This window comes from Hippopotamus amphibius, chromosome 6, assembly GCF_030028045.1.
Source record: "Hippopotamus amphibius kiboko isolate mHipAmp2 chromosome 6, mHipAmp2.hap2, whole genome shotgun sequence".
Classification (NCBI taxonomy): Eukaryota; Metazoa; Chordata; class Mammalia; order Artiodactyla; family Hippopotamidae; genus Hippopotamus; species Hippopotamus amphibius.
The window spans coordinates 128395337-128417983 of NC_080191.1; the positions used below are offsets into that span (position 1 = coordinate 128395337).

At 36.4% G+C, this 22647-nt stretch overlaps 2 protein-coding genes across 10 annotated transcripts in view; one reads left to right on the plus strand and one right to left on the minus strand.

Moving 5' to 3' along the window:
* Nucleotides 1-12607, plus strand: part of HPS3 (HPS3 biogenesis of lysosomal organelles complex 2 subunit 1) — a 37993-nt gene extending 25386 nt beyond the window's left edge. The window contains exons 10-17 of one of the 6 annotated variants that reach the window (XR_009054281.1): nt 707-887; nt 1811-2044; nt 3038-3223; nt 3565-3753; nt 4716-4823; nt 7592-7798; nt 8420-8514; nt 11762-11891. Coding sequence is in view for 2 of the 6 variants with exons in the window: in XM_057738609.1 (XP_057594592.1) it covers nt 707-887; nt 1811-2044; nt 3038-3223; nt 3565-3753; nt 4716-4823; nt 7592-7798; nt 8424-8514; nt 11762-11889 (1324 nt within the window). In the remaining 4 variants the exon portion in view is untranslated. Of the gene's footprint in view, nt 1-706; nt 888-1810; nt 2045-3037; nt 3224-3564; nt 3754-4715; nt 4824-7591; nt 7799-8419; nt 8515-11761 lie in introns of those variants that run through there. The other 5 variants (XM_057738609.1, XR_009054284.1, XR_009054283.1 and 2 more) reach the window with 5 other exon arrangements.
* The window catches only part of CP (ceruloplasmin), a 61506-nt gene continuing 42420 nt past the window's right edge, over nt 3562-22647 (minus strand). Inside the window, exons 15-21 of one of the 4 annotated variants that reach the window (XR_009054280.1) lie at nt 21464-21570; nt 19746-19962; nt 19189-19328; nt 17979-18141; nt 6464-6568; nt 3980-4169; nt 3676-3750 (exon numbers count right to left, since the gene is read on the minus strand). Coding sequence is in view for 3 of the 4 variants with exons in the window: in XM_057738605.1 (XP_057594588.1) it covers nt 6465-6568; nt 17979-18141; nt 19189-19328; nt 19746-19962; nt 21464-21570 (731 nt within the window). In the remaining variant the exon portion in view is untranslated. Of the gene's footprint in view, nt 3751-3979; nt 4170-6463; nt 6569-13296; nt 13682-17978; nt 18142-19188; nt 19329-19745; nt 19963-21463; nt 21571-22647 lie in introns of those variants that run through there. The other 3 variants (XM_057738605.1, XM_057738606.1, XM_057738607.1) reach the window with 3 other exon arrangements.

Sequence of the window (22647 nt, forward strand, 5' to 3'; positions counted from 1 at the left end):
CACATCCTGTGTCCCAGGTACTGTGCTAAGCTTAGAGAGATGAACATGACCTGTTCCCTGCCTTCAAGGACTTACAGTTTATAAGATGAGCAGTTCATGAGTCTCCCATCAGTAATTTAGGAATCTGAAGTTTCTTTTCAGGCCTTTGGGTGGAGGTGGGGCATGACCAGTGAAAATCCCTGAGACAACTGTATTGCTAACTTATTGCCTGTTAGCTTTAAGGGAGAATTACTAATTGGACAGTCTGTGATTTTAATCTTAGTAGTCAATGCTTTTATGATGTCAGAAAAGGACACTAGGATGAATAGTGATTTCTATTTTTGAGAATGATCTTTACAGTTTTTTTCATGTATAATTGTTTCAAAGGCTTATTACTTCACCCATGGAAGTCATTATAAATTAATAAAAGACTTTTCCTACTTATAAACACCATTATTTTAGAGCCACATTATGAATATTAAAGTTCACTTAATGAATTGGTTTTCTGTTTTCATTATGAGCAGGCAAACATAAGCTACATTAATTAGAATGACTTTGCAGAACAAAACTCAGGAGTTTGTTCCAACTCCTAATGGCTGTAGAAATGTATCTTGAGATTTATGTTTTCTGGAAAGCATGATCTGTTTTGTTATCAAATGTGTTAGACATCCAAACTTAAAAATGACAAACTTGAGGGTTTTTTTGTTTTTTACTTCCTTCCCTTTAGGCTTGACACCCAGTATTCCCACCTCGCCTTGCCGTACTATAAGATGTCCGGTTTGTCTATGGCTGAAGTTTTGGCCCGAGTGGACTGGGCGGTAGAGGATGGATTGCAGAAATACGAGAGAGGATTAGTCTTTTACATTAATCACTCACTTTGTGAAAACCTGGATGAAGAATTAAGTGAAGTGAATACGGTTTTCTACTTAGTTATATCTAATATTTTTAACATTTCATTTTTAGCAGTTTATTTTATGTAATTCTGTTGAGAAATCAAGTTCCAAGTATTTTTCTTTGGTATTCTTTTTTTTCTGAAAAAGGTAACTAGTGTGCTCTTTTCTTCGTTAGCAATACTCATGGAATTACATCTTGGAAAAGAACTTATCTTCCTGTACTCTTTCATGACATAGACCAGGGATGTGGTCCATTGTGGTTGAGTGACCTGCCCAGTGTGACAGTGGCATGTCTTTAGAAGAATGACACAAAACCTGGGCCTTGTCTACCTTCTTCTCATCTGCAGCCCTTTTCACAACCCTGGTTGCCCCACTCTCCAGATGTCCAAAGCTTCCCTTATGATGTCCTGGCTCAGCAACCTTCAGACATTATTCAGGATCGTTTTTAGCCCCTCATGTATTTTTAAATAGTTGAATGCAAATATGCAAAGTTGGGTATTGTGATACCAAATGTTTTAAGGTTTAAAGAGAAATGAAATTTTCTCTTATAAATAGTAAGTATATTTTGTAAATATACTTATGTTAATATATGTATATTTTGTACCAAGTAGTAATTTTTTATAATGGACTTTTGAGTGTAATTTAATCCAGTATTTGTTTTCTTCTTCTGAACTCTTGTTAAAATTAGAAATGCTGATCACAGCTGGGTACACACTTTCCCTGCTTTTCCTTCATTATAACTCAGTGACGAGATCTCTTTAGGTCATCTCACATCTCCCACTCTATCACCATCAACTCTTTTTAAATCAAAACACAGTACTGTAATTTTACCTTAATTAGAATACTTGTATCTTGGCTTTCTATCCTTGTTTTTTTTTTTTCTGATTTTGTTGCTTTCTGTCGGCTGACCTTTTGTTTCTCGCTTGTGCTCACCAAAGGAATTGGCAGCAAAAGTGGTTCAGATGTTTTATGTGGCTGAGCCGAAGCAACTGCCCCATATTCTCTGTAGTCCTTCTATGAAGAATATTGATCCTTTAACTGCCATAAGCTATTTAAGGAAGCTGGATACTTCTGGATTTTCATCAGTCTTAGTGACATTGACCAAGGCAGCAATGGCTTTGAAAATGGGAGATCTTGACATGCACAGAAATGAAATGAAAAGCCACTCAGAGGTATGGTGCCCTGCCTGGTATTAACAGAAGTTAAAATAGAACCCGGTGGTCCGGAGGTGTTTAGCTTTCTTCTGGCTTCTGTGTAGCTCATTTGTTCTTAGTTGTAAAGGAAAATAGACCTCATATTAAAAAGGAAGTGACCCAAAGTGGGAGCGTTTGGGCTTTGGATTTGGCAAATGAAAAAGAAAAGTGAAAGGAAAATGGCAGCAATGGGTATCCAAAGACTTCTCAACTTAGTGTCAGGTATGTTCAGAGCACAGTGCTTGGTATGAGGAGCATACAGGCTTTGTCCTGAACTGACAGTCTGACGTGGCATGAAGGGGTTGTGTGGTGTGTCACTGAAAACAGAACGGTGATGTATATTCAAGTACAGCAAGTGGGATATTAACCTTGAGCCTTAGGAGTCCAGTAGTTACAGAAATAGCCTGCACTTGGGAAGTTCACAAATGACAGTGTGGAAGATTGGGCATTTGAATGCTATATCGAAGAAAAGGTAGCTTCCCCTTGGAAGAGAGGCCATTTAGGGACATGAGCCAAAGAAGTTAATCACTAGAGGACGGAACTAAGAAGCGACATTAATTGAGCACTTATTGTGTCTCAGGTCTAACCAAGAAGAGCAGGAGTACTTTATCGCTCTACGAACAGCACATTTTGTTATGATGAGGAAAGCAAGTCAACATTGAGACGTCCTCTACTTTGAAGAGTAGAATTCTAGAAAGATGAATTTTCTTTTCATAATTTTAAAAAATCCTATAGAGACCTAAATTTAAAGCTCTCTACAAAATAGGACATCTTGATGCTTCATTAAGTAATAATAACTTCTATAAAGACACTTAGCAATGATGTCCTTGGAACTTGTCTTTGTAGTTAAAGAAAAAATTAAGATTACAGTAAATTATTAATGACTTATCAGTGATTCTTGAGTGCACTAGCATGGATTTCCAAGATGAGTGCCATACTCTGTTCCTAAATTTTTTTCTTTTTTATCTGAAGATGAAGTTGGTATGTGGCTTCATTCTGGAACCTCGGCTATTGATTCGACAGAGGAAAGGACAGATTGTTCCAACTGAGTTTGCAATTCACTTGAAGGAGACTCAGCCTGGATTGCTTGTGGCTTCAGTTCTGGGCTTACAGAAGAACAGCAAAATTGGAATTGAAGAAGCAGATTCCTTCTTTAAGGTTTGTCACTTTGAAAATGTAAATTGTTCTGGTTGGCCTGATGAAGTTGGAGGGGGGTGGGGAGCAGAATGAAAGAAGTGAGTTTTCATTTGTTTATTGGAAAATCAGACTTACACATAACCATTTATAAAAGTACAGGTTAAAAAAATATATCTAGAAAAATTCCACTCATGCAGCCTGGAGTCTGTTAACGTGTCTAAATTCGCTTTTGCCACAGCACTGATGCTAGTGATAAATTATTGACTGCGTGGCCCACGTGACGGAGTGCTATTCAGACCAGCTGTAACTTGATCAGTACTATATTTATCTGAGCTATGGGGGCTTGTTTCACTGTTCTCAAGGTGCTTTGTGATAAAGATGAAGATACGATTCCTCAGCTCTTAGTAGACTTTTGGGAAGCTCAACTGGTAGCATGTCTCCCAGATGTGGTACTTCAGGAACTCTTTTTCAAGCTCACATCACAGTACATCTGGAGATTATCTAAGAGGCAGCCTCCTGACACCACACCACTGAGAACGTCAGAGGACCTGGTAAGATAATGGAATAGTACAGTGAATTAAACTTTATGTACATTACACATTATGATAATGATCTTTCTTATTTTTAATGGCATAAAATCAAACATAATTCATATTACCAGATACCTTTTGAAAGCAAGAGTTAAAAACACATTTAAAACTTGTCTATGAGTGAAGCCCACATTTTAAATATTTTTATATTCTAAAGAGCAGCTCCTACTGCTCCTATATTACTTACTTGCAGTGGTACTTCAGTAGCCAAAGTGTGGTGGAAAGGGCTTTTCCCCAAACCCATCTGTGTCCCCTTAGACGACAGTCATGAAGTGGAACATGAGAGAAGAGACATCTTCAGACCTCCCTGCTGGGAGAGGAACTGCAGAAGGCTTGTGGGAGAGAGACTTCCTTACTAGACTTTCATTTCCTGTTGGCTGCACAGACAAGAGCTATTCATTCTGCAGTCTGCAGCAGCCCTAACAACTCTGCTCTTACCCTTCCTGTTCCCCACCCCACCCCCCACCCCCAGCCCCTTTGCCCCTCATGGATGCCAAGGCAAATGTGGGTTTTCTTGAATAAGGGAGTCTTATGAGAATTGTCTTGAGGACGTATGGAAGAGATTTTGCCTCCCAAGGAAAGTAGTAGAAATAGAAATTATTTTCAGTATTACTGTTAACTTCTTTTGAGTGTAATTAGCTTAAGAGAAGTATTGCCCTTTTTGTTAGAAAGTGCCTCTTTGCAATCTTTTGAAAGTTAAAATATTAGGAAATATGTAGTAAAGATTTATTCAGTGAGAAGCAGCAAAACTAAAACCTTCTCCAGGGGCATACATTCTAAGACTTTCTTCACGTTATCAGGAAAATGAATACCTAATTTTGGGACACGGAAGAAGGCTAGAAATTGCTTGCTCTTTGTGGGATAGATGAAGAAAGTCTTGTTTTGTTGTATTTTGTTTATGATAAATGTCTTTTACATTTTAGATAAACACCTGTAGTCATTATGGCTTAATCAATCCATGGGTTAATGTCTTAATGTCATCTGAATCCTTAGCTGATAAAAATTATATGGAAGACCTTTCAAAATTACAGGTAAATAAAAATGCTTCCTTTTCTTATGAATATGTATATTACAATATAGCATAGGACTTAAATTTGGTAAGACCCTGGGTGTCTTGTTAGAGTGTATAATTTTGGGGACAGAATCTATACTCAGGAGCTCTGGAGTGAATTCCTGCCTCTGCCGGAAACTGCTGACGGGAAGGCTGGTTTTGTTACTGGTGGGTGAGTGAGCTTCACCAAGTCCTGTGACTGTCTTGCCTCATTTTCAGGATGTGCTTGAAAACACTTTGTGAAATGAAAGTATGGCAAATGTTTCTTGGTGTTTTCATTGATGCGATTCACTTTTATTTGTGTTCACTCACACAGTTTAGGCCTTTAACCCAAGCCAAGCACTACTATCTGTCTTATAGGAAGTAGGTAGCTAGCTTATCTGGCTCCTGAAAAAAAAATTTTTTTAAATAAGAAATATGATCAAGAGAATGTAGGCCATCCTGCAAGAATTCTGAACGTGAGTGTTTTTGACTGAGAATGAGAGATTAAGTCCACATTTGACTTGGTGGATTGGGCTGGGCTAGATGTGGATGTGATTTTGTTTAATGTAGGCAGTGGCCCACGAGATGAATATAATCCCCACATCTGTTGTGTTTGTTCTGCCCAGTGTAGCTGCCAACATATGAAGATTAAGATTTCAAATTAAGAATTTTGAGTTTCAAGTTCCTCTTTGAAAAACTCAGCAGAACTTTCATTCAGCAGTCACCCTGGGCCTTCACTGCCTGAGACCTGCAGGTTGGAGCTACCTAGTGGCTTCCCCTCCTTGGGCAGTGTCCCACTTTCCTTATACCTAGCCCCCTTCGTGCATTTCCATCATCTGGTTGGCCTCATTAGGCTTTTGAGTTTGCAACCCCTGATTTATGCTGGGAACTGGGTGTCATTGTGGTTATTGCTTGTAGAAACCAAAACGTCAAGTTGGGAGTTGGGGTCAGGATGCAAAACTCAGAAGACCGTATTGCTTAGTCTTAGCCTCTGGATAGCCTGTGATGTCTCCAGAATGGAGTTACTTACATTTTTTTTTTTAATTGCCAAAGAAGATTCTTGTTGGTTCTTACTTATGATACAGAGGCTGTTGAGAGCTTAGTCTCAGATTTGTTCATTCCACAAATATTCCTCGATCATGTATTGTAAATGTGATTGATGTACAGCATTGGATGAAGCAGGCAAGACCTTGCCCTCTTAGAACATATGTACTCGTTACATATTTAAAATCATAATGGTAATAAGTGCTATTAGATGTCCCCTGATAAAGCTTCAAAGCATATTTATAATCTCTGCTTGAAAAAGTATAATTCAGTGATCTTTAGAATCCATTTTAAAGTATTTGAAAAGGGTAATAACTTCTTTCTGGGAATTTTTACTGTTAAAGGATAGAAAGTTTAGTCAACCTAAACGTTTCTAAATCTTTTTCCTAATTATAACTCTTTCTAAATTATCTGGGGTCAGTCTTAGTCATTAAGAAAAAAATATAACTACTTAAAAGTTCATGGGTAACCCATTTGGTACCAAGCTTTGACTTATTTCACTTTAACCACCTTATTTCATATTTGCTATCTTATTGTCAGGAAATCATTCAGATGAAGGTAAATATTAAACTTGCAGGAAGGAAAGGCACCAACCTTATTCTCCTAGCCATTCCTTGGTAGATATTTGGAATAAAATAACGATGCTGACTGTAAATGGATAGTTCATGTTCCATATCCTCCTGTGAGTCTGAGAAGATGCTGTAGTAAAAAGCATACAAGAAGAAGAAAATCAGGATGTGATCATTTCATTTTTTTCCAGAAGAAAGGGAAATCAGAGATTATTTTGATGGCAGAATCAAAAGTAGTATTTATAGTTTAAGTACTTAAAAGTAAAATATCGGTCTAGTTCTGAATACTGAAATAATAGCTGTTCTATATCATTCAGCTTGTAGCAAATGGTATTGATACAAATTATTAAGTTCTTAACAATTGCTTTAGTTTTCTTAAATGTTAAGTTTTATTTTTCGTTCTATATGTAGTGCATGCTTATTATAGAAACCTTGGAAAATACAGGGAAGTGTGAAAAAGAAAACAAAAAGTTGGCTTTATCCTCCCATCTGGTGAACTGGTGTCTGTTTCAAATTTCAGTGCTCTTCCAAAGGCATTTCTAGATGTGCATGTACCTATGTAGATTTTATGAAACTGGTCATACTCTGAATATAATTTTGAATTGAGATTTTTTTTACTAATTTTATCACGAGCATTTCGTCCTTTGGTCTTTGAAAACAATCTTGATAGCTATAAAATTTACCATCATTTGAATATACCATAATTTATTTACTCATCCCTTCTTGTTTAATGTTTGGCTTTCTTCTAGTTTTTCCGTATTACAAATATTCTTGAGGTGAACACCATTGGACATAAATCTTGACCACCATGTTGATTATGTCCTTAGCATAGAGTCTTAAAGAATTCCCATTGGTTTTAATTTACAGTCTATTCAAAGCAAATACAATCATGTTATTTTAAAAAATGATTGCTTTGTATTAAACAGATTTTTTTGCTTTAAACCAGAGGTGGTTTCTAGATGATTTAATACTTTGGTCTGATTAGACTTACTAAGTAAATATCATATGCGTGTGCTCTGAAATTGCATTCTTTTTTTTTTTTTTTTTCTTTTTTTTGGGCAAGTGAGATTTATTTTTAAAAATTGTATTCTGTATGTTGTGCTTTAGTTTTTCGGGTATCTCATTCCATAACATTTCACTTTTCTGTTCATAGTCTCTTATATGTGGTCCTTCATTTGACATAGCTTCCATTATTCCATTCTTGGAGCCACTCTCAGAAGACACTGTTGCTGGCCTCAGTGTCCATGTTCTGTGTCGTACGCGTTTGAAAGAGTATGAACAGTGCTTAGACAGGCTGTTAGAGAGATGCCCGGAGGCAGTCATCCCATACGCTAATCACGAACTGAAAGAAGAGAATCGGGTATGCTTTTCAGATTATGTTTTTTAGGGTTTATTAGTGATAATCAAATGATAATCTTCTTGTCTTATCTGCAAAATGGAGACAAATTATGCCAGTCCAACCTCACTGGCATATGTGGGTCAAGAGCATATATGTTTAATGTATATTTTCAGTACCACTACAGGCTATTAAAATGTATGGTGCTGGTATCTTTGTTAAAAATCTCTTGTTTGGAGATGAAGTAGGCTATTACCTGAAGATTTGGAAAACATAATAAATGATGGGAAAATTCTTTGCGGGCTATCTGGTCTTTAGTTTAGACATTAGAACAGTTTTTGAGTTTAGAACTTTTTCTTTTGTTCCTTCCTTCCTTCTTTCTTGCTACCTGAGAGATGAAAACAAGACACGTCTATGTTTCTTCTTGAAAATAGCAAGGTACATATGTACAATATACATATTATTAGATTTTCAAGTTACAGGTCTAACTTTTATAGTTTAAGCAGAAGACTGTTCTAACAAAGTCTTTTCCTTAACCAAGATGATGTATTTTTGCCCTGTGCTCCCCTGCACACTCTTTTTCTTCTTGTTGGAAATCTGAATGTAAAATGCATCAAACTTAAAAAGTATTCATTTTTTCCTAAGATAGACTTTATGGTGGAAAAAATTGCTGCCTGAACTTTGTCACAGAATAAAATGTGGTGGAGAGAAACACCAACTTTACTTATCATCACTAAAAGGTAAAATAATCTTTTTTGCTTGATTATAAATTTAATTGAGAGTCTTCATTTCCATAATTTGCTGAAGCCTTGCTTTCATTTTTCATGTGATTCTCAAGTGTGGTGAAGAGGGTCTTGGCAGAATCATCTGAAGAGCTTATTTTTAACATTCATATGCTTCTCCCCCACCACATTTGATATTCATTTATCTCTTTTAGCTATAGAGCTGATGATTTAATCTTTTCAAACACTTAACAAATTATCACAGTCAGAGAAACTCACAGCCTCAGTATTTTAAAAATTGGAATGGTCATTAAGACAAGTCCATTTTATATTAATGGTCTGGGTGCTTAATTTACTTCATGTAGGAAATTAAGATTATTAATCGTTATTAATCATAACTGTAAAGCAAGTACTGAGGAATGGTAAATTTCTCAAAGATTTAAAAGTGTCGTGTGTCTAAATTACACAGTATTTTACAGCATAGGTAGTTATTGTTTGAATTTTTATAATTCATAGTCATTTATACATCTTGATAGCCATACAGTTATGAGTTTCTCTGCGCTTGTGTGTTAATATCACTAGTTAACGGTTGGCCGGATGACAAAGGTATGGTTATATTGATACCAGTGTGCATAAAATATTAGAAGTTGACATTGTTGGAATTGTATTTTCCAGCTGAGGTAATTGACTTTCAAAGTATTAGGCAAAGCCAGGGGCCATTGGATGGTGTTTTTCTGGAAATCCCTATTTAAGTAAAATCGTATGTTTGCGATTGAGAAGAGAAGGGGGGGCCTTTATACTACTTGTCCTACCCATCTCTCTGCGTGAGTTTTTGGTTGTCAGAAGGCGGAAGTGTTTGATTGCCCAGCTCCATTTGCATCAAATCTATCACATAATTTGAAGTGATTATTCTCGTTGGTGGATCACTTTCCAGTGCAGATATCCCACATCTTCACACCCCAGTAATGTCATTATCTTAGTCAAAAGACTCTTTCTTCATCCTTTTCTGATCCACACCCACAAACTCTCTACCCATAATTTACCCCATAATCACTTCTCTGAATGTTCCATTTTTGTCTTTAGTATGTGTGTGTTCACACACAAGTACGTGTTTGTATGAGTGTGGCTCGTGGGACTAAGTGCTGTGTGTGATTTACCTTTATCGTAATACCTCCAGAGCTGGAATAGTGTTTTATTTATTTTTCATGTTGCACTTTCCTTGCCAGCAATGTGCTTCTCCCATAGGAGGTATTCTATATCTGTTTATTGAATTGAAAGGGAGACACCTGAATGACCTCAGGTCCATTTTCATGGGGAGTCTCTCTGTTGGCAGCTGGGGTATACTGAGAAGAGACCAGGATTGGAGTTAAGAGAACTGGAACTGAGTTCCAAGTTTGCTATTTACTGAGTAACCTGAAGCAGGCCAAATTTTTAATTGCTTGGGACTAATGGGAAGTTCAGGATTGACTCTAGAGTAAAATGTTAGGCAAAAATGGCAAGATGGTAAGGTTGGAAACGGAGGTCAGAGACTTACCTAATATGCTTAGGAGCTTGGATTTCCTACTCTCTAGTGCAGTACTTCTCAGCCTTGTCACTACTGACATCTTGGACCAGATAATTTGTATGTAGATGTCCCCTGTGCATTTTAAGATGTTACCAGCATCCCTGGCCTCTACTCACTAAATACCAGTAGCACTTGCCAAGTTAAAACAGAAGTGTCTCCAGCTATCACCACATGTCCCCTGGGGGACAAAATTGTACTAGTTGAGAACTGTTGCGCTAACGCAGAGCCATTGAAACTGGGGTTAGCGGTTGACTTCTTTGTTTCAAGGAAATACTTATTACTGGTTTTGTGACAATGAACTGTGTTATTAATAAAAATTCTAGTACTACAGTAAATTATAAACATAAAGTTTAAAAATTAAAAATTTTAAATTCCACCAGCCAAAAATAACTATTTTGAACATTTGACACATATTTTCTAGAAATGCTGGAGGATTTAAAGTACTCTATGGGTTTAAGATGTTGACCTTGTTCTTGGAGTTATAACCTGTATTAGCCTCTCACTGGTTGGCAAAAGAGAATAGAGCAGTGGCAAGATTTTTGTTGGCTCTGTAACTACTTTACACCGGCCGCCAAATCAGTTTTTTGTATCTAGGATACTACTTATAGGTTCCACATTTAGGCAAAATAAACTAGTTTGATAGGAAAGCATTGGTGATTCATGGGTTTTGCAAATTAATAGTTATTGTTTATTAAGGTTCTACTTTATGTCAGATGTGCATCATTGTATTTTAAATTAATTCACAAAGGACTCTGGAGGCTAGCAGATGGTACCACTACATTATAGATGAGGAACCTAAGACTTAGGAGGTTGACTTTCCTAAAGTTACCCAGAGCATACGTAGAAGAGTGTGATCCCTGCCCAAGTCTGTACCATTTCAGAGCTAGGGATCTTTCCCATACATCACACTCACCATTCATTAACTTTCTAGCAACAAGAGCATGTCCTTCCTTTGTGTAAGGGATGATTTAGGTTGCTAGCTGTTGGACAGATGACTTTGGGTGGATGCACACACACCTGAGCAGGAGATTTTATATTTCAGTTACTCTGCAAATAGAATAAGGGGTGGGCATGCAAGAATCACAGGGGGAATGGCACTGAAGAAAGTTTGGGAACATTGTTCTTAAATGTCACTGCCTTCTCTTCCCAGCAGAGGGCAGCGTGTATACATCAAGGAGCAATAGAATCATAAAAGTACATAGTTACTTTTATAAAAATGTTTACTAAATTCCTTAATATTTAAAATATTCATTAGAACACGTTATTTTGCAGTTTGAGATAAAAGCAAATGGCCTTGAAAACAGATTTGTGTTTATAACATAACAGATTATGAAAATCTTATAATAGAGAGGAACTGATTTAGGAAAATGTCATCCAACAATTAATAGTGTTTCCTGTCCTAGCAAACAGTCTTTATAAATCAGCTGCAAAATAGTCCTAACATTAAAAAATGTTCAATTGACTGTGTTTTCCTATAAATGATTCTAGAAAGAATGAATAAAAAGTTGTTAGAACCATAAAGCAGTCTGTAGATTTAAAAGACTGGATTTTTGGTGGTGGGTTTGTTTTTTTTTTTTCCTTTCTCTCTTGTAGTTATAACATTTTGTCACCTGAATTAGCTTCTAATTGGTTGAGTGATAAGAGAAAAGGATGAAAGACAGAATTTCACTTCTAACTCAAGATATTCTTTCCTACAAACAGAAACACTGTCAATTGTTGCTGTGGAACTAGAACTAAGGGATTTCATAAATGTCCTCCCAGAAGATGGCACTGCAGCCTTTTTCTTGCCATATCTTCTTTACTGCAGTCGAAAGAAATCATTGACTTGAACGTATCGTTTGGAATATACCACAATGGCACATGAGACTGAATTTTTCAAAACTGAATGCCAGATAAAAAAGTATATATATATAAAGGATTTTTATATTGAATATGTACATATATTGCAAATGCTTTCAGGCTGCTTACCTCAGTGGTATTATAAGTTTCATAATTTATGACCTGAGTCCATTTAATTGTCCAGAATGTAAAAAAGCTACAAGACATAGGAGTTTCCTCAAAGAATGCATATATTTTTAAAGATGGAGACTGACTTTTATTGCAAGGAACATCAATTACTGTTGTTAGAGACATGATGGTCTTTCTCATCCCGGGAACACAGACAATTTGTAAGTATGCTCAAAGGAATGTCATTTCACATGGGCCACAATTTAACCTTCTTGATTTTTCCAGATTTTACTACTGGGTCACTTTTAAAAATAGTTATTTTCTTTGAGAAAGATGTTCATGTTTTCCCACAGTCAAAGATTTCAAATTTTATTTTCTTGTTACTTTTAAAACTCTCACAGAGTTTCTCTCTGAGTCAAATGAAATGAGAAGTTTACAAAGCTGACTTTCTTCTTGTCTGGATATTAACATGATTTGTTTAGTGCATCTTTTTCAGCCAAAGCCTTGTTTCCATCTTTTGTCGATGTGTACTCTTGCTCTTTTAGCTAGAGTGTATGTGAAAATAAAGAAATATGAAGGACTGTGTCTTTTTTTTTTTTAGCCTCTTATTAAATAATTTTGAGTCCGAGTTCAGCTTATGGATAGTGTGCTTTGACTTTAGTTAAGGCTGGGCAAAAATGTTACTCACCTGGTGTTTCCACAACCATATTTTAAAAACTTTTCTCCTGGTGGCAACATATGTCTTTATCAGGATTTAATTTATAGATTGTTTCTCAACTCTGCCTTTCTCCAGTTCCAGATTAACTTCCTTTTGACCATCTCTTCAAGGGTTCACAAAACTCAGATTGGCAACATTTTATGTTATTTTAAAAATTTGTTTTATTTTATTTAAACATTTTTTAATTTAAAATTAAAACAAAATTTTTAACAGCTTTATTTAGGTATAATTGACATCTTAAAAGGGTACCCTATTGATTTTCTATTGCTGCTGTAACAAATTATCACAGGCTTAGTGGCTTAAAACAACACAAAATTATCTTACAGTTCTGTAGATTAGAAGTTCAACATTGGTCTCACCATTTTGAAATTTTATTATTAACATTTTATTTTATCTTTAATTTTTTCTTTTACTTCCTCTATACCTGTGCCCCTTTGTCCACTGATCCATTAGGACTGATGTCAACAGTATGTTAGAGGGATTGACGGGAAGCCAAAGTTTGGAAACATTTCATTGAATCTTTATTTATTTATTTATTTATTTATTTATTTATTTATTTATTAATTATTGAAGTCATTGAATCTTAATAGTGATCCTTTGAGGACTGTCCAGGACAACATCTGCTCATAGATTTTTTTTTTTTAATACAGTTTTGTAAAGCCCTAATGGTGGTAATATGAATGACGTGTTTTAATCAATTATATTACCAAGTGTATCAGAGTCAGTCCTGTCATAATACAGTCTGTTGATCTTTTCGTATGAAACAGTGTAACACAGTTTTCCCCGCAGATGCACAAAAGTGTATGTTTTCAGTCTTTTTCTTTAATGCTTATAGCCATTCCAAGTAAGCCTTCTATTCAACACTTTCATATACATTGTTATGAATCATTGTTTTTTTTGTTTGTTTGTTTTTTTGCACTTATCACCAATTTATTTCTTTCATCCAGACTTGGTCTCTATAGAAAAAGAAATTTTAAGACCATTATTTAAAAATAGTATATATCATATAGTGAAAAAAAATGAGCCCATGGTGCTTTAAATGTATTCTAATTTTTTTAAGTTATTTTGTTTAATTATTCTTGATTCATTTAAATTTTTCTGCTCTTTATATATTTAAAACACATCTCTCACTCTAGTGCTGCTTTACTTAAAGAGAAATCAACTTTCTTCCCTGCAAGATGCTTATTTATTATCAAGGGGAAAATAGTCACTTTATAGTGGAGAAACCTGGCAGACACCACCTTAATCCCAAATGCTCAAAATGAACACAGCCAGTCAGGGAACAAATCAACATCGTGAGTCTCTTGACATGTATGCTGAGAAAAGCACAGTATCCCTTCTGTGAGAATCTTGCCCCCAGAATGCATAATCCGAATCTGATCATGAGAAAACATTAGACAAACCCAAATTGAAGGACATTCTACAAAGTGACTACAAGGTTGTGAAAGACAAAGACCAAGGAGCTGCTCCAGACTAAGGAGACAAGAAGACATGGCGGCTGAACACAGCACACGAGTTGGGTTTTCTTTTTCTGTGAAGAACATGATTAGAGTAATTGATGAAATGTGAGACAGGTCTGGAGTATTGAATCATTTTCCATGTCCAGATTTTGATAGGTGCACTGTGTTTATGTATAAGAATATTCTTGTTTTTAGGAAATAGGAGTATATGTATTTGCCATATCTGTAGTCTGTGTGTGTAGAGAGAGAGGGAGATAGGAGAAAGGATGAGAAAGTACATGATGCTGTGCAAAATGTTAGCATTTGGGAAATCTGGATTAAGGGTATACAGGAATTTTTTTGGTACTGCTGTTGCAACTTTTCTATAAGTCTGACATTGTGTCCAAAAAAGTTTTTAAAATTCCTTTTTTATTGAGTTAATACTTGGTAAGATATTTACCAAGTAGAGTATTGGATTGGATTTGGGCACCTACTAGAAGTACAGAATATATGCTCCCTGCCTATAAGGAACTTGGAGCTAAGCAAGCTTTTCCCTTCAGACAGTTCCAAGAGGTTATCTAACTGTCGTGGAAGTGTCATTCTAAAAAAAGTACCCTTTATATTTGTCCGAGGAGGTTTTTATTAAGCTTCCTCTGGTAGAGGAAATGACACATTACATTAAGCATGACAGGATATCCACAGTTCTTTTCTAGTGATTTTTTTTCTTTGTGTCTGTCTCCCTGTGCATAATATTGAAAGACTTCTCTATAACTTGATTTTCTCCCTCGTCTGTGTCATGGTAGGCTGAAATTCTTCTAAGATTTAGAATTAAGATAGACTTGGCCAAAGCTTTATCAAACTTTCATTTAAAGATATTTCAGACTTGTAAATGTGGCTTCCCATTTTTCTGTGAATAGTTCAGACTTTTTTGTTCATTACTGCTTCTTTCAGTTCCATGCAATACCTTTTCTCTTTGCAAAAGTCAAATTTCTCTTTAATCTTTTTTTCCAACATGTGTTTTACCTTCACATTTGCTATTTGTTCTACAGTTTTTAGTAGGACATTTAAAACAGTCTCCCCCTTCTTAACCAAGCAAGCAGTTATCTCCCTCTTCTCCTCCCAGGCTTATCCCACCGGAGGAATCTTTTCATCGTCTCTGTGTGTTGGCTTAGCCTGTAGCAGCATCCTCTGCACATCAGGCATTTGCACACATGAATTTCCAGAATGCCTGCCTTGGTATTCCTTTACTCTGGATTATTTCTCTGAGCAGGACCATCCTTTTGTGTAGTTTTCATGTGTGCTGCTGTTCTTTAAAGTCTGCTTAAAGTTTTCTTTCTCATGTTTGACTTTTCAGCTTGTTCAGCCATTACTGGCATTAGACCCAGTGGTTTATCTATTTGAGTCTTTGGTGTTCTGGTCTCTCAGTACTACACGTTGTAATAAAGGGTTTTAATGTAAATAGTTTTTCATGTTATGAGGTCTTTGTGTGTAAGGACCCAGGAACAGAAATTAAAATTTTTCGTTTGTACCAATGAGTAATCTTTCAGTGATTTTTAGTTTTTGAAATATATTTACTTCTATATTTTCTTCCATTTATATGTTCCCTTTTATGCCAGTTTGGGGAGGAAACACAAGGAGTTGCTTTCTCTACATCATTCTCCCTTATTGGATTTGCCATTGCCAATTCCAGCAGTTCTGAATTCAGAAGACTCAGGAAACACCAAAGCCTGCAACCATAGAGCAGGAATTTTACTTTTTTTTTTTAACCTCAATTTTTAAAATTGAAGTATAGTTAATTTACAGTGTTGTGTTAGTTTCAGGTGTACAGCAAAGTGATTCATATATATATGTATATATTTATGTTCTTTTCCAGATTCTTTTCCATTATAGGTTATTACAAGATGTAATAACAAGGACCTACATATTTTATATATAGTAGTATGTATATATTAATCCCAAATTCCTAATTTATCTCCTTCCCCCCCCCCACCCAGTATTTCATTTGGTAACCATACGTTTGTTTTCTATGTCTGTGAGTTTATTTCTATTTTGTAAGTTCATTTGTATCATTTTTTAATATTCCACATATAAGTAACATATGATATTTATCTTTGTCTGACTTGCTTCACTTAATATGATAATCTCTAGGTCCATCCATGTTGCTGCAAATGACATTATTTCATTCTTTTTTTATGGCTAATATTCCATGGTATATGTGTGTATATGTATATACACACACCCAAAACACACACACACACACACAATCTCACACTCTTTATCCATTCATTTGTCGATGGACATTTAGGTTGCTTCATGTCTTGACTATTGTAAATAATGCTGCTGTGAACATTGGGGTGCGTGTATCTTTTCAAGTTAGAGTTTTTTCTGCATATATGCCCAGGGGTAGGATTGCAGGATTATATAACTGTATTTTTAGTTTTTTTAAGGAACTTCCATACTGTTCTCCACAGTTGTTGCACCAATTTACATTCCCATCAACAATGTAGGATGTTTCCTTTTTATCCACACCCTCTCCAGCATTTATTATTTGTAGACTTTTTAATGATGGCCATTTTGACTGGTGTGAGGTGATACCTCCTTATAGTTTTTATTTGCGTTTCTCTAATAATTAGCGATATTGAGCATCTTTTCGTGTGCCTGTTGGCCATCTGTAGGTCTTCTTTGGAAGGTCTTCTGCCCATTTTTTGATTGAGTTGTTGTTTTTTGATCTTAAGCTGTATGAGTTGTTGTATATTTTGGAAATTAATCCCTTGTTGATAGCAGGAATTTTACTCTTTGTATAACACATTTCTTTAGTGTTTAGTGTTTATCTATAAAAGGGCTGTTTGTTTTCCTGTGTTTTTATTATGTGTGTGTATGTGCATGCACCTACATAGGAGGGAATGTTCTTGCTGGGGTGGGCAGAGCAGGGAATTTAGATTCTGTTTTTTTTTCCTGGATCTTTGCTATGGTCTAAATGTTTGTGTATGCTCAAAATTTCCTATGTCAAAAGCCTAATGCCCAAGGTGATAGTGTTATGTGGTGGGGCCTTTGGGAAGTGATTAGGTCATGAGGGTGGAGCCCTGGTGAATGGGATTAGTGCCCTTATAAAAGAGGTCCCTGGAGAGCTAATTTGTCCCTTCTGCCATGTGAAGATATAATAAGTCTGCAAGGTGGAAAAGGACCCTAACCCAACCATGTTGGCACCCTGACTTCAGGTTAACAGCCTCCAGAACTATGAAAATAAATTATGTTATTTATAAGCTACCCACTATGGTATTTTGTTACAGCAGCCCAAATGGACTAAGACAGTCATTGACAAATAGTAATTAATAATGCCCCCCTCAAGCACAGAAAAACACTGTTATGCCTGATTGGCTATTTGAAATCATATTGGTTATATGGGGCTTGTGGGGGGTGGGGGGCAGTGCTTTTTCCTGTACAAGGTACTACCTAGGAAAAAAATGTTTTATATTAAGAAAAATTAAATTTTAAATGTCTTTTGTTAAGTCACAACTACTCTCTTACACATTATCAGTTTTAGAAATATTAATTACACTGCATCAAATTGGTGTCAATTTGTATTAGTTTAGAGACTACTGATGCTGTTTTCAGTACCGGCTATCAAAAAGATAAGCACTAACCCACACCATTTAGCAGTAAAACAAATTCCTATTTAGAGGTAGAGAAGGAAGAAATCAGAGCAGCAAATTCACAAATGCTTCATTTGGGGGAAAGTATTAATATGCAGGCAAAGTACATCTTAATTTTACTCGTCATATATGCCTTCTAGAATGACTAAGTGGATATTCACCTCCATTTGGTAGAACGGTGTAAGTAGTTTCCATTCCAGCATGAATGTGGTCAGTCACATGGCAGTGGAGTAACCAGATTCCAGGTGTTTTGGGAGACATTTCTAAGGTTTGGTATGTCCCAGGGAAAATGTCAAAGACATCGGAACTATAAATGCCCCTGTGCTTAATTAGAAAAATGACAAAATGTTATGTGATGTTTATTATATGTGAGAGTTCATTCAAATAATCTTTCATTGGCCAGCTCAGGGATATTAGAAAATGGATAAATCCATTAAAAAAACAAAGAGACCCTGCACATTTCTATGTCTAATACAAACAATGGGATGTTTGGTCTTTACTAAACCCTTGGCATGACACGTCATTAAATGGGCATGAAGGAATGATGTGATGAAAATGATTTCATCGGTCAGGAACACCCGGCTCAGGTTTGCCTTTTTATCAGAGCATTTGACTTTCACAAGGGAATTCAGCTGTGGCCTCATTTCAGTCATAATCTCATTCTTGCCAAACCTATCCTAGATGAGCTTGTCTGTGCAACTTTAAGGCTGGTACGTAATGAAGGGAGTAGGAAAAGAGGCCAATGGAGAAGCCAAAACCAGGGGCGGTTCAGGGAGAGTCTTGACTAGACAGAGTACTTGGGGGGTATTTTGGCAGGGATAGAATTGAAAGTCTGCTAATAAGTAAACCAAAAAGTGATAATAAAATGGTTCTGCAATGCGTTTTGTGGTAGCTTCTGAATTTTCTATGTTAACTGATTCCTGTTGAAATCAGCCCTGGGTGAGAAGTCGAAGTAGGATTGAGATCTAGGGACCAATCAGTTGCTTGACACCAAACTGCTCATCTTGTTCACGTCAGGCCAGAACTTAGAGCAAGCAAAGGTTATAGTAAAGTCTTGTCCCTACTCTCTAATCCATCATTGTGTGAACATTCCTGCCCTCTCTGCCGACAATTCCATTCAAAGGCCCTGCCCAGGAATATGTGAGCAGAACTCCAAGAAAATCCAGTAATAACAAAATCCAAGGGAGAGCCCAAGGTGTAAGAAGGTTGGTAATAGTGATTGAAATTGCTGTTTGTCATACTCTTTAAAACTAATTTAGTTGTCTCTTGAAACCTTTCACTTTTCATAAATCTCTCTGAGGAAGTATTTTCTTCATTTGCATTAAAACATTTCCACATAGAGCAGGAATAATGACCATGGTTGGCCCTTACCTGGTATTGGAAGCTGTGGCCATGGAAATGCACTGTGTGCAAGTCTATTTCATTGCCCATTCCCATCAGATACCAGTTGACTTCATCTCCCACATGCATTGTGAGGCCTTGTAAGTTTCCAAACATTCTTCCATTAATAGCTGGGGAAAACGCATGAGTTTTTATTACCATCCAGCATGTTTTAAACCAACAGCTATTTCACAGCAAATAGGGTTATTAGGTTAATATGAATCTTTTGAGTTAATAGAACTTACTTCACCACAGATAGGGGAAATGGGTACTTTAAGGTCAATAATATCACACTGCTTTTCTAGTCACTTAGCACCAGAAGCCTTATTCCTAATTTTGAATTTAAAAGGGAATGAGACTTTGGAATTGGGAGAGAAGTTAATGGATGATTTCGAATTTAGTCCCCTTTTTGCTTTGAACAGAATTCTGCCTCACATGCAAAGTGTGGCAGAAGTGGTTTATTATAAAATGAAACGAATAGTTTCCAAAGTAATTTTATTTGAAAGAAGAAAAGGGAAAAAAATAGGCTTTAGAATAATGTATCATACCATGCATTTTATTGCTTTCTATGAATTCATCATTGGTTTTGTTTACTTTCTCAGGGTGATCAGAGTATGTTTTGATGTTGTCATCTAAGTACCAAGATTCATTCTCATCAAAAACGAGAAACAGAAGGGAAAATTCCACTTTCTTTATGGGATTGAGTACTTTCAAGTAATGTTTCCGACAAACAATCAGTGAGCCAATTAATCCACTATAGAGATCCTGAAAACAAGCAAAAACTTAGTCATCCTTGTGATATAGGTTGGGATTTCAGAGAACTGGGACCATATCCCCCATGACCTCAGGAATTTTGGAGGGACTGATTTAGATAGTAGACTTTGCCCAATGTGGTTCTGTCAAGTCAGTAACTTTCCACTTGCAGTAGTTAAATTAGAACAATGGTGAGTTTGTGTAGGTGATGTTTAAGTAACAGAAATGTGTTGCAGAGGCCAAATACTGGCTCAGCTAATGAAGCAATTGAAAAGAACCCCAAATGAACAATGCTGGTTTGCCTAGTCCATAAGCCACGCACTCTGCCAGTCACTAAAAATCCAGAGATGAATCAAACAAAGCCCTTGCCTCCAGGAACTCAATCTAGTAGGGAAAATAGAGGAATAGAAGAAATGAACCACTTGCTGCAATGGAGGTACATAAAGTGCTAATGAACATGGGGAAGACTGCAATGGACTTAAATCTATAAGATATTTGGTTTGGCTGGGTGTCAGTAATTGCAGATTAGATCTTGAAGGGCCTTTGAGCTGTATTATGTTCTGGAATTTTAGATTTTGTCTTGTGGGTTATAAGTAGCCATTGAAAAATTGAACATGGAATGGCAGCATGTTTGCATTTTAGACCAATGATCCTGGTGGGAGAGTGAAGGAAGGCTTGGATGGGAAAGAGACTGGAGACTAGGAGGCCACTGCAGTAGTTGAGGCAAATTACTAGCACCTGCTCTGTGGTGATAGAAGGAATGGACTGAGCTCTGTGTAGGTGGGTGAATTGCCTGGGTGAGAATTAGATACTCTATCTCCAGGGTTCTAGCTTGAACAAATGACTAGGTTTAGTATTTGTGCTATTTATCACAACTGGGAATACAGAAGGAGGTGGAGGAAGATCTCAGTTTCCACCACAGAGTTGTTGAGTTTCTGTGCCTGTGGGACATGCTGGTAGAGATATTCAATAGGCAGGTATAAAGATAGGTCTGGAACTCAGGAGAGAGATTTGGACTAGAGGTTTAATTCTACAAAAGAGTCTTGGTATGTGTTCTGATTTATAGTTGTTGAGTGCTTTTTTGGCTTTGAAATATTTAATCAAACAGCAGCTTTAGCTGTGCTGTAATTGACTGCTGAGATCAGCATTTTTATTATCATGTAATAATAGAGCTCTGAAATCATGTACCTCAGTTCTTTGAGTTTAAGGTATTTTCATATCAAAAGGGAAATCAAATACTGTATTAATATTTAATTCTGTAGTACCCATAATCAGCGGTTATAGAGTTGATACATTTATAACTATATCCTTAAACAAACCAAAAAAAAAAAAAAAAAAAAACCAGAAAAAGGGAAAAAAGAAAACAAAAAGAAACCAAAGTGAATTGCAGAGCAGCTTACTTTCCTGTGATTTTAACGTAGAATTGGACCACAGGAAAACTCTAACCTCATCTTCCTTCAATTGTGTGTCTATTTTGGGAATTTGCACAAAACACAAATGATTTAAAGTTTACCTTCACCCGATCCACAGTTGAATAGTAAGTCCATGGAATACAAGGAGAATCATTTCTTCCAGCTCCAGATCTTTCTGGGATTTTCCATATGTAAGTGCGAGTTTCACCTAAATCAATCAAGTGTTAATGTGTCTGGTTATATTTGGTATGTATTTGATATATGTATGTCAAATTGTTATCAAAGCCTTGATAACCAATGACCCAGAAACTGGAAATGTCACAGTAATTAGTTTTAAAAAGCAGCAGTACCCAAAGTTGTTTTCAAGAATTATTTACTAGAATTATATTTACTAGAAGGAAACATAATAACTTCCATTATTTGATGATGATGAAAGTCAGGAGTACACAAGATGTTCTAAGTTATAAAACTAATAAATAGCAAAAGTACAGCTTAGAGCACAGGCATCCCAATGCTCTGACCTGTGATCATTAACATTTGTTGCTTCTCAGAAAACAGGCAGAAGTTTCATTGTCCCCAATGATGAGAGGAATATTAAAAAGGAAATTTGTTATACCTCTGACCTAAAGGATGATAAAGCTAACGATTGAAAAACTTCAAAAAATTTTTTTCTCTAAGTAAATTTTATCTGAATTTGAAAAAAAAAAAGAATTTAGTTTTAAGACCAACTGTGAGACACCCTTTTAAGTATTCTTTGTCCGTTTTGAATTAACTAGCCATGACACACAGGCCACACCACACAGCCAGGAGATGGCAATTCAGTATCACAATTTGCAGATACTTCGCAATGGATCTTTTCTTAGTTTGAAGTCTGCTACTCTAATACACTTTTTTCATTTCAACTCTCAAGCGATTTTCCCCCCAGTGCTAGCTGCCTCCCCACCATCTTTTCTCTTGTCTGTGTATCTGGACTACCCTGTGTAATTTGTACAGCTTCACCGCTGCCTGCCTTTTCTCCTTTTTCACCATTATCCTCAGTGATTTCACAGTTTCTGGCAAGGAACCATTAAACCTCTTGATCTCAGGTCAGTGACCTCTCTTGTCCGCCCCAATCTGTCATGCCATACACCATTTTGTCACGACTCTGTCACACACAGGACACAACCACACCCTGGACCTTCACGCTTTGAAGATGGCCAGTTGCTCCACCCTCCTGTCTTGCCAAGGTCTTTACTGTCTTCCATTTGCTCTGGGCTCCTCTCCAATTCTGATCTTTGCTGCCAGT